Source organism: Uranotaenia lowii, chromosome 2, assembly GCF_029784155.1.
Source record: "Uranotaenia lowii strain MFRU-FL chromosome 2, ASM2978415v1, whole genome shotgun sequence".
Taxonomy (NCBI): Eukaryota; Metazoa; Arthropoda; class Insecta; order Diptera; family Culicidae; genus Uranotaenia; species Uranotaenia lowii.
The window spans coordinates 393,769,661-393,786,667 of record NC_073692.1 but is presented as its reverse complement, the minus strand read 5'-3'; the positions used below and the strand labels follow the sequence as shown (position 1 = coordinate 393,786,667).

Sequence of the window (17,007 nt, the reverse complement as noted above, 5' to 3'; positions counted from 1 at the left end):
GTTAAGTCCAGCGTGCGTTCTGTGCCAGGTGCTAGTCTAGGATAAACTGCTCTCGATCGGCACACGACGGGCACAAAGGTTGCAAACCTCAAATCCTGGAGATAAGAGGTCGGGTTTCGAGTCGTTAGAGGAGAGGTCAGACCTCAAATCTTCAGGAGGAGAGGTTAGTATGGTCAACCCCGAGTCTTTATGATAATAAGTCGGGTCTTGAATCGTAAGAGGAGAGATCAGGCCTTTAATTAACAAGAGGAGGATTGGTCACCTCGAGTCATTAAGAGGAAAGGTCAGATCATGAGTCACTAGGGGAGAGATTGGACCTTGAATCGTGCGAAGGAGAGGTCAACCTCGAGTCCATGAGAGAAAGGGTCGGATTTGGAGTCGTTAGAGGAGAGATCAGGCCTCGAGTCACGAAGAGGAGAGGTTTATGTAGGAATCTCGAGTCACTGCGAGGAGATGTCGGTTCTCAAGTCATTAGAGGAGAGTTCAGGCATTGAGTCGTAAGTTTATTGACTTGAAGCGCGAATAGACAGAGTAGCAAACTGGGGGGACACGGTGGCCCCTGTGCCTTGGATCCGTAAACCGAGATTGGGTAATTCTATACACAGCAAAAAATAATGTAACGATGGACGATGTAATTTCTGGGGATTACGTATTTCTGTTGCAATAATACATCTAAATGATGTACACAACGTGAACACGTCGTGAAGTGTAATATCAAAACCTTCTATGTGATATCGCATCAAGTAGTCAATGTTTTCCTTTGTTGACGTTGGAATTTGATTTCATTTCAAAAATAAAGAAACGGATTATGGACCTCAGCTGTATCTGTTTGGCTTGTAAGTACTTCCAAAATTAATTAAAAATATAAGCAAACCCACTGCTTCAAAACAAATTTCATTATTTTTCCTTTTTTAGGAAATTTGGCCCATATGGATCAGCGGTACGAAACAAATTATTTGTCTCCGAACAGCCGAGTACATCAAGACAATGTAAAAGTAGGTACCATTTGCGACTCAAGTTATGTGCAGGTATTTGATGTAATATAGCAATACTTTTTTTGCTGTGTATATATAAAAAGCAATTTCTGTATGTTTGTTTGTTTGTTTGTTTGTTTGTTTGTTTGTTTGTTTGTCCTCTATAGACTCAGCCGTCTTAAGAGCTAGAGGTCTGAAATTTGGCATGGATGCTCATTAGTACCAGGAAGGATGAAAAATGTTTTCAGATTTTCGGATGACCCCTTCTGAAGGGGGTCGTCCATACAAGACAAATATTGATTTCGCGATATTGACGTTACTTTTCGTCGGATCGTGTTGAAAATTTGCACATGAGTGTTTTGAAAGACAAGCAATCGATTTCAGGTGTCAAGGTGTATGTAAGGGGTCAGCCAAAAGGGTCGTCCATATTAAATGTTTGCTGTTTTTGCGATATTGACGTTATTATACACCGTATTCAGATGAAAATTGGTACACGATAGTTTTGAGTGACGTGCAATCGATTTCAGTTATCAAATTCAGTATAAGGGGCCGGCAAAAGGGGTCGTCCATATTAACTTTCAATATCTTAGTGATATTGACGTTTTTATACATCGGATTGGGATGAAAATTTGCACATAGGAGTTATTCGGGACAACAAATTGATTTCACTTATCCAAATTAAAAACAGGGGTCGACCAAAGGGGGCGTCCATATTAACTGTTCACTGTTTATGCGATATTGTCGTTATTATACATAGGATTCAGATGAAATTTGGTACACGAGAGTTTGTAGGGACGAGCAATGGATTTCGGGTATTAAATTCAGTATAAGGGGCCGGCAAAGGGGGTCGTCCATATTAACCGTTTAATATTTTTATAATATCGTCGTTATTTGACATCGCATTATAATGAAAATTAGCACACGGTAAGTTTCGGGGACGTGCAATCGATTTCAGATGTCAAATGTTTTGCTAGGGGTCGACGAAAGGGTCGTCCATATTGATTAATGTTCACTGTTTTTAGCAATATTGACGTAATTATGCAATAGATTGCTTTGGAAATTTGCAAACGGGAGTTTTGAAGGGCAATCAATTTCAGGTATCAAAGAGTGTTATGTTATGCCACCGAAGGGGTTTAACTTTTTGGCAATAAGAGCGTTGTTATGCAACGATCGAGACAAAATTTATACACGGGGTTTTTTGGCACGGTTAATTGATTCCTGATTTCAAATTTAGTAGCAGACGACAGAAAAAGTAATCGTCCATTATTTTTGCAATTATTACTAAACAATGAATTCGGAAGTGCATCTGGAAAATTTTCGGCAATTGACTTTCATACAAACTGTTCATGACATATTCCAAGTTCAAAAGCGAAACGGAGTTCGTATGGGATCAGCTAGTCTATATATATAAAAAGCAATTTCTGTGGGTTTGTTTGTTTGTTTGTTTGTTTGTTTGTTTGTTTGTTTGTCCTCTATAGACTCAGCCGTCTTAAGAGCTAGAGAGCTGAAATTTGGCATGATTGCTCATTAGAACCAGGAATGATGAAAATTTTTTTCAGATTTTCGGATGACCCCTTTTGAAGGGGGTCGTCCATACAAGACAAATATTGTTTTCGCGTTTATCATGTTACTTTTTGTCGGATCGTGATGAAAATTTGCACATGGGGGTTTTGAGAGATGGGAAATCGATTTCAGGTATTGAATTTTGGGTCAGGGTCGGCAAAAGGGGTCGTCCATATTAACTTTTCAATATTTTTGTGATATTGACGTTAGTGTTCATCGGATTGAAATAAAAATTTGCGCTCGGATGGTTTTAGAGGTGGACAATCGATTGCCGATATCAAATTTTGTGTAAGGGGCCAGCCAAAGGGGTCGTCCATATTCACTGTTCGCTATTTTTGTAAAACTGACGTTATTATACATCGGATTCAGATGAAAATTAGTACACAAGAGTTTCGAATGACAAGCAATCGATTCCAGGTATCGAATTCAGTGTAAGGGGTCGGCAAAAGGGGTCGTCCATATCAACTTTTCAATATTTATGTGAAATTGACGTTATTATTCATCGGATTAAAAAGAAAATTTGCGTTCGGATTGCCGATATTAAATTTTGTATAAGGGGCAAGTCAGTCAGGGATGACCCCCCATTTTAACTGTTCGCTTTTTTTTTGCGATATTGACGTTATTATGCATCAGATTAAGATGAAAATTTGTACACGAGAATTTTGAATGATGCGCAAATCATTTCAGGTATAAAATTTTATGTAACGGACCGGAAAAAGGGGTCATCCATATTACATTGGGTTGAGATGAAAATTTGTACATATAAATTATTAAGGACGAACAATTGATTCAAATTATACAATTTGGAATCAGGAGTCGGCCAAGGAGGACATCGATATTAACTATTCACTGTTTTTTTTTTGCGATATTGACGTTATTATGCAATGGATCGGTTTGAAAATTTGCACACGGGAGTTTTGAAGGAAAGGCAATCGATTTCAAGGATGAACGTTCAGAAAAGAGGCCACCGATCTGCAACGATCGAGTGGAAATTTCTACACGGTTTATTGGGGTTGGGACGGTCAATTGATTTCTGATTTCAATATTTGTATCAAACGACAAAAAAGGGGGTCATATTAACTGTCAAATTTGCTTTGCAAAAATCACGTGTGTTTGTATCGCATCGAAACGAAAATTCATAAACGGGGGATTTTGGCACGGTCAATGGATTCCTGATTTCAAATTTAGTAGCAAACGACAGAAAAAGTGAACGCACATAAACATTATTGCAATTATTGCTTAAAAATGCACTCGGAATTGCATCTGGAAAATGCCTGTAAATTGACATTCATTCAAACTATTCATGACATATTCTAAATTGAAAGCGAAACGGAGTTCGTATGGGATCAGCTAGTCAACTAATAAAAAAAGACTGTAGAACTCCTGCGCCACAAAAAAACTCAGGGCGACTGAGTCGACGGGCAAAGGGGTCTCCGTTAGAACTGATACGTTGCGTCCCGGTGCTGAAAGATAAATACAAGTTGAAACATTTTCAAGATCCCGAAAAAAGATGCCAGAGGAACAGTAAGCATGACAGGCTCGCAGTGATACTTGCATGTAACTAAAGGCTGGAGAACCTCGTCGCCAAAATCAAACTCAGGGTTGGGACAACTGAAAATGCAAGCGGGGAATCAGCGCGACTAAGTCGATGGGTTTAGAAGTCTCCGAAGTGCCTTGGTCTTTGCGTCCCGGTGAAGAAGACCATGAAGAAGCTGTAATATGATCGTATTCGCAGGCAAGCAGCAGGTGATTCAGGTCAGAGCATGCCATGTCTGAACAGCTGGAAACTAAACTTTCGTCACGCAATAGGAAAGTTCTAAAACAACGTTTCGTTTGTACTTGTTTGAAGATGCAGGATTGCAGAAGAACCTCATCACAACAATCGAACTCAGTGCCGGGACGACTGATGACGCTGGCCGCAATCAGCAGCTTAGAGGTCTCCAAAATGCCCAATTCGTTGAGTTCCGGTAAAGAACCATTGTCAGTGCGAGGAAGACCAATTATAGGGTCGTCGTCGTGTCGAAGCGGAGTTGGATGAACTAAAAATTCATCGCTAACAGAAGCTGGGAGTACTCCGGAGTACCGGTTCCCACAGTAGGAGTAAATAAACTGGGTGCAACCGTCAGTGTAACTTGGCTTGTAGGAGCCTTTTGGAGATCGCGGATGTGGAAAAAGTGGAGCCAGAATCCTCGAACTGTCGGAATAGCACTTCAGCAGGCCATCTGGCTAATCCCGCGGGTCAAAGGCTTAAATCAACGCCGAATTTGAAAGAGACCCACTTGAGTTGGGGTAAGTCGGAGTCTTTTTTTACCAAAAGGTGTGCCTCAGCAACATCGCCGGATAGGCATTCTTTAACAAGGTTTTCGATATCAGCTGCCGTCACGGTATTTTGAAGTGTAGCAAAGTAGATCCAAAACTTTTTTTTCCCGGAGGTGCAACAGTCGCAATGCTCTTGACGTTGTTGACCTTGTACCAACCGCTGAAGTAAAAATTGGCTCATCAGGAGCTCTTAGAGGTTAATCCATGCATCGGCGATGATTCGATTGGCTATCAATGTTGGGACAAGTTCCAGAAATCTTTTCCAAGCTGGCATTGAACTTCGCGAATTCAGTTTGGAAGAAAGGCGTTTAAAGGTGGTGTTATTCAAGAACTTGGCACATTCCTCACATAACCAATGGAATCCTTTCACTTCACCTTAGATCTTATGGTACGAAGAAATGAGGGCAGCTTAAAGCTATCGTTATCTCCACTCATTGTTGGGAAAAATTTAGAGCGAAAAATCACGAGAATTCCAATCGATGATTTGGATCAGTGCTTAAACGGTCAATATGTTTGATAGTGTACAGGGGCCTTTAAAATTGTAAAACACCAGCGGCAGCGAAGACCGACTTAGTTGCGTGCGGGAACGAAATCGATTGCAATGTCAACGGCAGAAAACGGATCACAGGATCTTTAGACGCGAAATCACCACGGATTTTTTCGGACACATTAGACAATATCCTTGCTGGCTGATTGTTTCTGTCCTGCTTTGTCTTGTGATAGGATATGGAATGTTTAATTTGGTCTCTTTCAGACATAGGCAATTTTGTTCCGCTGCAAGGACAATTCCAATTATTAGAAGTTGGATAATATGCCAGCAAAGCATATAACACTAATAATTCCACCGCCAAGGAAGTTTATTATTTATGTTAAGTCTTATATGTGGGTGTAGGGTAAATAGAAAAACAGTTTCAACTTTTATATCAATTTGATCATAAGCCTCACTTCTGTCATGGAAGTAAACCTATGTTTGATCCACTGTTGATGAATAATTTCAAACCTGTTATCAAATTGCCGGGATTCTAATTCACCTGCTCAGTACATATATCCAATGCTCTTTTTCTAATTTGAAGTATATTCAAACATACTAATCATTCTTTTATCTATCTCTTTTCCTCAGAACGACACCATGCGGGTCATCTACATGTACCACGACGAGGAACCGCACGGGTCCTCGTACACCCCCGGCAGTCTTCCGGATCCGGCGGAAGCCTTCAAACAGGCCCGGTCCCTCTTCCTGACCCAGCGCGTCAACCAGACACCGATCAAGCTGGACGCCCGGATGAAGATCATGGAACTGCGCAATCAGGACGTCGAGCTGCCCCAGGCGGACCACACCCTCCACTGGTGCAAAATGTTCAAACTGAGCGATATCAATCGCAAACACCATCTGATTAGGGTAAGTGTTGTCGGGACGATTGGAGTTCCTTTTTAATGTTTTTTCCCTCCGGTTAGACCTAGGGGTGCTTCAATTATGATGGGAGCATTGATGGAGGAAAAAAGGGGACATCCTTCACCTAATTTTTAAAATGTTGGTAGGAAAAATACTTGAATAACAAAAGAACTAAATAAATTTTCAATAAAAGAGTTTGAACCTCTGAGTAAGCTCTTAAAATAACCTGTGAAGTTGGTTCTAATTTTAGTTTTTGATTTTTTTTTTCAATTTGGTTGAAACCTTCTATTGATTGATACAACCAGTTGAAAGCAATAAAAAAAAAAAAAAATAAATCGACTCCATTGTGCTTCAAAAAGAATACCGAAACCTACCTGCTCAATCAATCCCGCAAATCAGGGAAATCAGCACAAAGGAAGAGGTGAATCAAAAACAGAACCGATTGCCGGGAGCCAGAAGTCAAGATAACGAATTTTCGCGCTTGGTCGTGTGTGAAACAAGCACAACTTGTCACATCCTTCGGGGGATGTTTGCTGGCATCGGGGTTTCCCTCGTTCGGTCATACGTTTTCGACAACGACACGAACAGGCGGGTTTTGCAAAGAGTCAAAGGATTTCTACGCATGCAGTCAAAAGGAAGAAATCAGGAAAAGGGCTCGGGACTTACTAAGTAAAAGGAACCATTCGTTAGGAACACATAATTAAATTTATAATTGAGCAGCGGCATTTGTTGTTTCTAGTTATTTCAGAATAAATTCTACGAAGCTGGTTAATAAGTGTTATTAAATATAAATCTTATATTTATTTAAAAAAATTGTCATTTTTGTCATTTTTGTCATTTTTGTCATTTTTGTCATTTTTGTCATTTTTGTCATTTTTGTCATTTTTGTCATTTTTGTCATTTTTGTCATTTTTGTCATTTTTGTCATTTTTGTCATTTTTGTCATTTTTGTCATTTTTGTCATTTTTGTCATTTTTGTCATTTTTGTCATTTTTGTCATTTTTGTCATTTTTGTCATTTTTGTCATTTTTGTCATTTTTGTCATTTTTGTCATTTTTGTCATTTTTGTCATTTTTGTCATTTTTGTCATTTTTGTCATTTTTGTCATTTTTGTCATTTTTGTCATTTTTGTCATTTTTGTCATTTTTGTCATTTTTGTCATTTTTGTCATTTTTGTCATTTTTGTAATTTTTGTCATTTTTGTCATTTTTGTCATTTTTGTCATTTTTGTCATTTTTGTCATTAAAGTCTTTCAAAATTTCTCTCATTGGTGCATTTTCTACCAACCACCCCCACAATATCACGCAAACGGTTCCCAAATTTTTCTTTGTTTTTTCGCCATTTGATTGCGTGAATTATTTGTGCCATTCGTAAGATTTCCGCACGAGTTGCCAAACCATTTGCCGAAGGCAATCGGGCACTTGCGAGAAGCTTAGAAGACTTCGTCCCCGAACTTTGTATACACAAACAACACGAAGGATCTCTTCTTGCATCTTGCGACGACGCGCCGAGTGACACGTAGACAATTGGATTTCTTTCGGTATTTTTATCGGTACTTTCTCCCGGTATTTGCCCAGCTGTACCTTTCTTGATCCATTCGTTCCCTCAATCCTGGGCCAAGTTCCTCGACAGTCAATTGGGACATCTTTTTGGAGCCCCCAGGCTCCTTCGGCTCCTGCCATGCCTGCATAGAGGGATGAGGAAGTGGATTGATTTGGGATGACATTTGTCGCATGGCGTGGCACGCGAGGGGCGATGTACGTGGATTTGTAAATTCGAGTGTACGGTCGCTTATCACGCAGTAGCACACGTTTCTTTGTAAAGAAAAAAAAGCACCCAGCTCCGAAACGGATCGAGTTGATGCTTTCGGGAAAATCATGGTAATTAAATAAGGGAGATCTCCCGAGAAAGAAGTGAATCGATTGACGAATAGAAGGCTGAGATGATTTCGGAGCTTGATTGGACGATACTGAAGTACGCGTTATTTTCCTTCAATGAATCAAAAAAATATATTTTTAGTTTTTTTTAATTATTTTAGTTTTTTTTATTATTTAAAAATAACATTTATTAAAAAATCAACCAACCGCTGTCTTGATCCTCCAGTTGGTTGAATTTTAACAAATCGAGCATTATGATTCATTAAAATCCGACCATCTGGAGGATCGAGACAGCGTTTAGAGTATAAAGAGCATTCCCTTATAGAATTCAACAAAAATCAAATTTAGGGACTCATTCGCGCTTATGTAACTCAGCTGGATCGCTATCGATTTCTATAAATTAGAGTGTTTTAGAATTGTCTCATTGTCAGAACCAGATTTGGAATAGGAGGGTATTTAGGTAAGAGAATGATTTTATGATTATAAGAGATTCCTTCCTCTTTTCAATAGGGAAATATTAGAGAAGGAGGAGGGTTTCCATAGAAATTTTTTTATGACTAAAGAAAAAAAATCAAACAAATGGAACCAAATTTGGCATGGGCTAATAATAGGGTATGATAAATGTTCCCCGGATGTATGGCATCCCTCTTCTTTTCCAGTGGAGTGATAGGAAGAGGGAGAGGACTCATGTAAAGATCCCTAACAAAACGAGCAAATGGAACCAAATTTGGCATGTAAGAGTATTTCAATTCAAGAAATGTTTCTATGGTTATTCAAGACACCTTCTTTCTTCCAGCGGAGGAGATGGAAAAGAAAGGGGGGGAGTTTCCAAACAATTTTATACATAGCTCGAGAACTTATCTAGAAAATGGAACCAAATTTGGCATGGTAGGGTATTGATAGTATGATGAATTGAGGCCCCTCCATGCTTTCAGCAGGCAGATATAAATGGGGTCAGGGAGCTTCCATGCTTTTTTTCTACATAAATTGAGAATTAATTGAACAAATGTGACCAAATTTGGCATCAAACGGTATTTAAGTACTAGAAATATTTCTATAAATATTTCTAGTACTTACCGCTTCATCCAATGGAGGGATGGAAAGAGAAAATGGGAACCTCTTACATGATTCTACATATCTCGACTAGACAACTAACCAAGCAAATAGAACCAAATTTGGCATGGTATGGAAACACATACATATGTCTATGATTATTTGAAACCATTCTTTTTTGCATAGCATAGGATTGACGATGAAGGAAAGGATAGACCCTTACGCCTTGCAGTATGGGTAGAAAAAATAAAGAATTCATATAATTTTTGTTGTAAGGTATAGTCCGTGAGCCCTTTCAGCATTGAAAGACCTCTGGCCCAGAGGGTGGGGAATTTATATGAATTAAATAATTAAAGAACTTATGAAGCTTATAAAAACAAATAAAAAATATCAAAGTTTGAAAATAATTCTGATAGTTTCTGAAAATGAGTTCATGTCACTTTTGTATTGCAATTCAATTCTTTAGTTGCATTTCTAATTCCTAGCGGTGACTTTTGATTTATGTTGTAGTTTGATTTTAAATCATGCTCACAAAACAATTAAAATTTGAATAACCTTCAGAAAATTTCATTTACTTTTGAAAGGTAAAGCAAAGCACACCAGGTCAGCTAGTTAACTTATAAAACACAGTAAAACTTTAAGATTTGAAAACAAATTTACAGATCAAATCTCACTAAATATGATAAAATCATCATTGTATTGTAATAAGAAACTCCAGCCACAGTTCTCATAATTAAGTGCTTGCTCACAATTAATGCTGAAATTGATCTTTAATAATGCCTTCAAAAAATTTTGGTTAATTTTAGAAGGTGTAGCAAAGCACACAGGGTCAGCTTGTAATTAATAATCTCGATTTAAGACGTCAATTTCTCACAAAATTAGACCTATAACTGATTTGTATTTTTGTTGGCATTTTAAAACTTCTATCTAGTGTTGCCACATCTTTGTTTTATGTTTATAATTACCATTTATCTTTATTCTATGCATTCTTCATCTCATCTCCACGGGTTCCTTTCAAGACATTTGTTGTTTCGAAACGAGTTCCTATAAAAAAACTTCAAACAAGTTCTAGATGGTTAACTCTTAAACCAGGAATAATTGTTACCTCAATCATGTGTCTTGTATGAACATTGGCAATTTTTCAATTTTTTACTGATGAAAAATTTAAATAAAAAACAACCAATGTATAAAAATTGCTTAGTGAAAAATGGATTTCTTTGAAAATGTTGATAAATTTTTCAAAATAGTTCATATATTGTTTTGAAAATTTGGAAAAAAAACATCTGTTTGGTTTTGAAGTTTCGGTTATCCGAAATGCAATCCGAGATGTATTATAATCAGATCTTTTTTTCAATATTTTCTTTTTCTTTTTTAAACTGTTAATGTGTGCTTTTTACGAAAAAAAAGTACTCACCAGGCCAGTGCGAAGGACCCGTTTATGAGGGAAGGGGTTTCCAAATTCAAATTAAGCAAGAAATAATAAGTATACTAAAAATGCAGAATAAATAAAAAAAGATTTCAAAAACTATTTGCCATGAAACAGGCTTGTGTAAATGAGAAATTCCACTGTAACGATTCAAAATGAATAAGAATCCAAAATTCAATCAATATTTTTTTCCACAAGTCGTTAATAAATTGTTTCAAAGATGTTCTTTATTGGAAATTTGGTTGAAAATAAGTTCAAAGTAGTAAGTAGTTCAAAGTTGAAATCAAAATTTGCGAAAGAATAGAAAACGAATAAAAATGAAAATTTCAATAAAAAATGGATTGTTAGCTTCGGACATAAAAATCAATGCATAAATAGAAAATATTTTAAATGAAACCAGATTTGAAATGAAATAAAAATCCAAGTTCCAAAATAAATTGAAGATCATGTCAGAAATAAAACAAAAATTTAGAAAAAAAAATCACAAACAAATGCTGATTTAAAAAGGAAATAACTCGATAGATTTTTTTTTACTTTATCGGATAGAAGTAATATTTTATTCTAAGCAACAGTTCACCTGTTGTTCCTAATTTAATTTTTTTTAATATAAGAATTACTTCAACCAATAAAGTTAATATGAAATCTAACAATTTAAAATGAATGGCACAAAAAAAAGTCAAACCTTTGGTTTAAATAAAATATTGCCGAAAAAATTAACAATATTCACAATTATTTTAACATGTGTAAACGTAGTTTCAAAATAGCTATAAGTAGTGTTCCTTAATCTTAAGATACAAAGTCTGTGAGATCCATTCACCAAAGGCAAATCAATAAACATTTGTTTTCAATTTTATTATTTTAATATTTTATTTATCAATCAAACAACAGCCTTTCACCAATTTTCAGAGGAAAGTTTGATCAAAAAAGATAATTTCTACAATTTTTTCAAATTTCAAAAGGTAACATTATACAAATGTTTCTGACATTACTGAATTTCCCAAGTTTAATTATATTTAACAAATTTGTTGAAGAATGAAATTTGACTTATTCGACTTATTTTTTTAAAATATCCAAGAGAATATTTTGTTTAAAATTCCTTAAATAATCGTTAATATTCTAGCATTTTACAATCAAAGTAAAAGAAAACAGAAAGAATACTTCTTTTCTTTTTGCAGAAGTCGTCAAAATTTCTAGCGAACTTCTAGAAAGTTCATCATTGTTTGAAATCTTGATTTTTTTTAAATTTGTGTTACTTTATACAGTTTTCTCAGACAAGACACCCAAATTAATCAAAAATAAGCTCTTTAATTTTACGCACCTCTGAAAAAAGTTAATTTTTTTAGCATTTTGTAATCAATACCCTTTTGAATGTGGAATTTAACATTTAGAAGGACAAGAAACATAAAACATTTTTTTGAAGATTATTTCGTGTCAGCATAAAAATTTTTTTTTTTTATTTTCAAAATGATAAGTAATAAGAAAAATGGATTCTAGGTTCAATATTTATTAAGGGATTGTGGAATTGCAAATCGAAGTTAATATTAAAAATAAGTTTCAATTTGTAATTGCATATAGTGTCGACTGTCGTTAAATGAAATATCTTAGTCTAATAGTGATGAAAGATGTGATTTAACTCTTAAGTAATTTTCCGTTACAACGATATATAAAAACATATTTGGATAAATCTTTATGGTCAACTTCTCATTACATTTATACTCACTTTTTTTAATTGATGAAATAAAATAACCAACTATTCAATTTGACGTGAAGATACAAATATGAGTCTGAGATTGCGTTTGATTGTAAAATAAGGGCAAAGGAAATACATACGTTCATATTTCAAAGATCTCTTTTAAAACATCGTCATCATTGTTCTGATTTGTGGTGTAAGCTTTATTTTTTTCAAGTCAAATGGTGGAAAATTAAAACAATATTGAAAATATTTATCTTAACCCAAAAGTTGACTTTAAAATGCCTGAATAAACAACAGGGCCAAACAGCCTTTTTTCAAAGTGCTTTGGACTAATACCTATTTATTATTTTTTTCTAAAACATCAAACTCTTATTAGGCCGGAACAAATTTCAAATCCTTCTTTTGTCACTCGGAGTTGGAACATCGCGAGGGGGGGGACAATAAAAAATAATGCGAAAAACAAATAAATTGGAATAAATTGCACGGAAGCTTGTATGCAACAAAATTTCATATTATATTGTTGCACAAAACCTATAAATCAAGTAATTTTTTATCGAATAATTCAATGAAATCGAGAAAACAAAAGGTGAAATAACTCCCATCTTCTTAAATTTTATTTTTAGTCTTGTAGACTTTCAGATATTGGAATTTTTTATTGGAATCAACATAAATTACTTCAAACTTTATTTATTTCCCCCTTCGGGTTTTTGGAAGTTTCGAAAGGGGGGGGGGGGGGGGGGGCTGGTGACAAAAGAAGAAATTGATATTTGTTCCGGCCTTATTAGCTTAGCTTAGCTTAGCTTGATTGACTACTCACATCCACCCTAAATCATTGAATCTGAAATGCTTACTCAACTAATCAAATAAATTCCTTGAGTGAAATCATCATTTAAACCAATGCATTTCAAATCCCATGATCGCAGGCGTGGCTCAGCAGAACGAATTCCGCATCGCCAATGGTTGCTACTCCGTGATTGACCAAATTGATATTTGTTCCGGCCTTATTAAACATTTATTGCTCATTCTTTGTTATGCCTAAAGCAGTAATTTTTTCTAACGCCCTCATGATTACAAAGCAATCTAAGCCGTGAAACACCAAGTTTTATCATTTAAAATCTCAGAAATCCCAGAACCAAATTCCACAAGTTTAGGTTTCTTGAGTAGCTTGAAGCGATGTGTTTAATTTTGAAGATAAACGTTTTACTATCAAATGCATAAAATTGCATATGCATAACATGCAGTGAGCAGTAAAAAATGAAAATTCTCGTACATTTCAATTTTGAATTGTTTTCATTAAGGTTTTATTTTTACATTCAGGTCCCCTCGTATTTTTTCCGAAATGTGTTAAGGAGTAACATGATGAGTTAAGTCAGGAAAGATTAAAGTTTTCATTAGTAAAGTAAAATGGCCTTTATTGTGCATTTTTTAACTGTGTTGGCATAACCATGAAGGATAAATCTATTCAAAACTTTTGAACCGGTTATATCAACAAAAATGTTCAAACATAGATAAGTGCTTTTATTTCCAACCATTGTATTTCGTTGAACCTATTACTTTGTAGGATAATATATTTTGATTCTTTTGACCCTGTAACTAATTCTAATCTTAAGTAGATTCTAAAATATATCTCATATTTTGAGTAGATTAGAACCAAAGTGTTCTAGATGTGAAAAAATTCTCAGAAACTCTTCGTTTGATGCTTTTTTTTCGTGAACATAATTTTAAATTTGAAAAAAATCCAATCAAGCATCAATCGAGCATGTTTTGGGAGCATCTGGATAAATGAATCACAAATTCATCACAGTTTTGAGATTTTTCACATACTTATGTGTAATAATCAGCATCTAAAGGGAAGCTCTAGATAAATTATGTCTATTTTCACTGCTTTACTCTAAGCCCGGTTACTAACCTTTGCTAGTAAAATCCTAACCCTAGATGTTACGACAACTAAATAACATAGACATTCCCTCTCTTTCCAATGTCAGCCTTTCCCGGTTCCTTTCATCCAACTGTCACCGTCTAGGCTCCATACATTCTGTCATTTTATGGGTAGATCTGACACGTGAACTGCATCATAGAAGGGTATGTACGTAGTAGGTGCCGTGTCCTGAAATCGCTCCGATAGATGAACTCGATTCTGCCCATAGGTTGTCCTTTTTTATGAAGCTCCCTGCTACTGTTTGGGGCCAGTTTATTAGGGTAGTTTATTATCCCGAACCCATCAGCCTTGTCGGTTTGATTTTTTTTTCTATATAAAAAAGATGATTATTTAGAAAGTTCGGCTGCTCGAAAACTTTAGCTGTCAAAAAATGATGTGAAACCGTGAGATGGTCTTGAAGAAAGAAAGTGGTTTAATAAATAAATTTACGCAAAAAAATATATAAAAAAAACAATATTCAAAAAATTTTTGTTCAATATAACAAAAATAAAATAATATAACAAGAATAAGATTGAGTGTGAGAGTGACAGTAGGAATGAAATTATGATGAAAAATGAGATGCCAAACATTGAAAAGTAAAACAACATTTTATAAAGACGATAAAATTTTACTTAACAAAATACATAAATCTATTTTCCATTTTTTATGTGTATTGTATTTATATGTATTATTCCAATCCAGGCAGGACGTTAAAAATCCAATGCAAAGAGCACCATTTAAACCAAAATGAAGTTGTAACACTGCAACAAGATTACAGAAGCTCAATTAGTTCTGCCATTTCGGTTTGATTATATTTGACAAACGACAGATACTTCGTGCAGGACAGGAATCAGACAGACGCTTAGGCCTGGAAGGAGTTTTTCCCACAGGACCAGGCAGTAAAAACCTCAATCTGAGGAAACCATCACCAGTAAGAGCATCGTCATCATCATTAGGAGCAAAACCACACACACCGGAGAAAGAACGTAAAACCAATTGTAGAACACACATTGGTCATCGGAGAATCGGCTCGTCTTAATCCAATTAGCACAATTACATGTAACTGAGGATCCAATTTAGATGTCACGTAACCTTTTTCGAAGGATTTTGCGGTACCCGGACAAACTTGCCGGGGAACAAGGATTTGATAGAATCTGTCAACTCTCCCTCGTTGTTGGACTGCTCGATTCCGTACTAAAGACGAGGAAACTCCCACATGTTCTTACGCTTCCGTTGTTGGGCTATCGAGTGAAAGCCGTTTTGAAGCGGAATTTCCCCAAGCATTCCCAATAAAGCCTATAGGACAATGCACTGCTTCTTGGCAATTATCATCCAACCGGAATACGTGCTGTCTTCCGGTTCCTGTTTAGAAGACCTATCTCCATATACGTACATACCTACAAGAACAAACTAACAACAGCTGGGTCAATATAAATCCTGTACGCATCACCCTGATTCTGGACGTAGAGGAAGGAAGATCCGGCCCGAATTCCGTCCGCAATGGACACAAATTATTGGGCCAATGAAAATGTTTTCCCTTGACCCCCGCCCGGTATTCTGACCAGGAGCAAGACGGATTGAAACTTCCTGAATGCCGGGTGCGGATGGATATTGAGACTTGATGAACGTCGTGTAGTCTGGCTGCTGTTGTTGGGTCAAAAGCATGAACGAACATTGTCAACAAAACTAGCTAAGGTTCCAAAGAGGGGTGGCATGGCAACTTTCCGTTGTTGGAAGTGCACATACATACTGGGGATGTCAACGTAGTGTGTTATCAGTGTTTTGAGGATTCAATACATGGACAGTTGGACAAGGACGTATTCAAATAAATTTTAGGAATATAAAGTTGAAATGATAAATTTCAATAATATAAAAAAAAAACAAAAAATATAACACACCATTTTTTTTTTCACAAACATGATAATTCATACACTTTCAACATCAGTTTCAACCCAGATCTTATAACCTGCCTCACACTGTCAGGATGTGCAAATTTTATCGATTTCATTAGATGCAGCAGCATCAATGAAATTGTTCCGAGAAGTGTCTGTGTACGAAAGTAAGAAACACACACAAAGTAGGTAGTAGTTTACCCACAGATCGAAACGGAAGAAACCCTTGTCGTGGTCGTTGCCGTTACGTTTTCAGGTTCCTTTCGAAATCCTTTCTGGAGTTGTCCGTTTACCATAGAAATGGCTTAGATTGAACCCGGATGCCAAAGTTGGTGGTCGAGCCAATCTCGGAATTCGGTAAAACCCATTAGAGGGTTTGGGTGTGTTCAATCTGGCTCGGACCAGACCGGACATGTTTCTGTTTTGGTGTTATTGGAAAGCAAAAGATCCAAGGATTGTAGGCCGCAGTAATGAATCGCAGCTGCCTCACAGCGTTTGCTCATTTGCTGGTGGATAAGGGCTTGTTGTCTTTTACTCGAAAATTTTATGCAATGTGTTTAACCCCTTTAATTTTTCATAGCCAAATTTTAGTTGCACAAAATTTATAAACGTTTGAATGAAACCCGATTGATAACTATTGACAGCGGATTTTTTTCTTTCTTGTTGGATAGAGGAAATGGGAAATTGCGAACACTCGAGGCATATAAGCCACTTCTCTTTTCCACGACAGTACGAATTTTCTCATATATGTAAGTTTCCATAAGGAAGAGATTTATAATTACTGAATGATTGATTTTTCAGCACAAAAGAAATCGCCTTATCATCTTTACAGAAATATTTAAAAAAAAACAACAAGATTGTCAAGTGACGAAAATTTTATAATTTTTGGGCACCGGAAA

General features: G+C 36.1%; 1 protein-coding gene across 1 annotated transcript in view; it reads left to right on the top strand.

Moving 5' to 3' along the window:
* LOC129749241 (MOXD1 homolog 2-like) overlaps window positions 1-17,007 on the top strand; it is a gene marked incomplete at its 5' end in the record, with an annotated part of 126,920 nt that overhangs the window by 58,090 nt on the left and 51,823 nt on the right. The window contains one exon of the mRNA XM_055744178.1: window positions 5,977-6,255. Coding sequence (XP_055600153.1) covers window positions 5,977-6,255 — 279 coding nt within the window. The remainder of the gene's footprint in view (window positions 1-5,976; window positions 6,256-17,007) is intronic.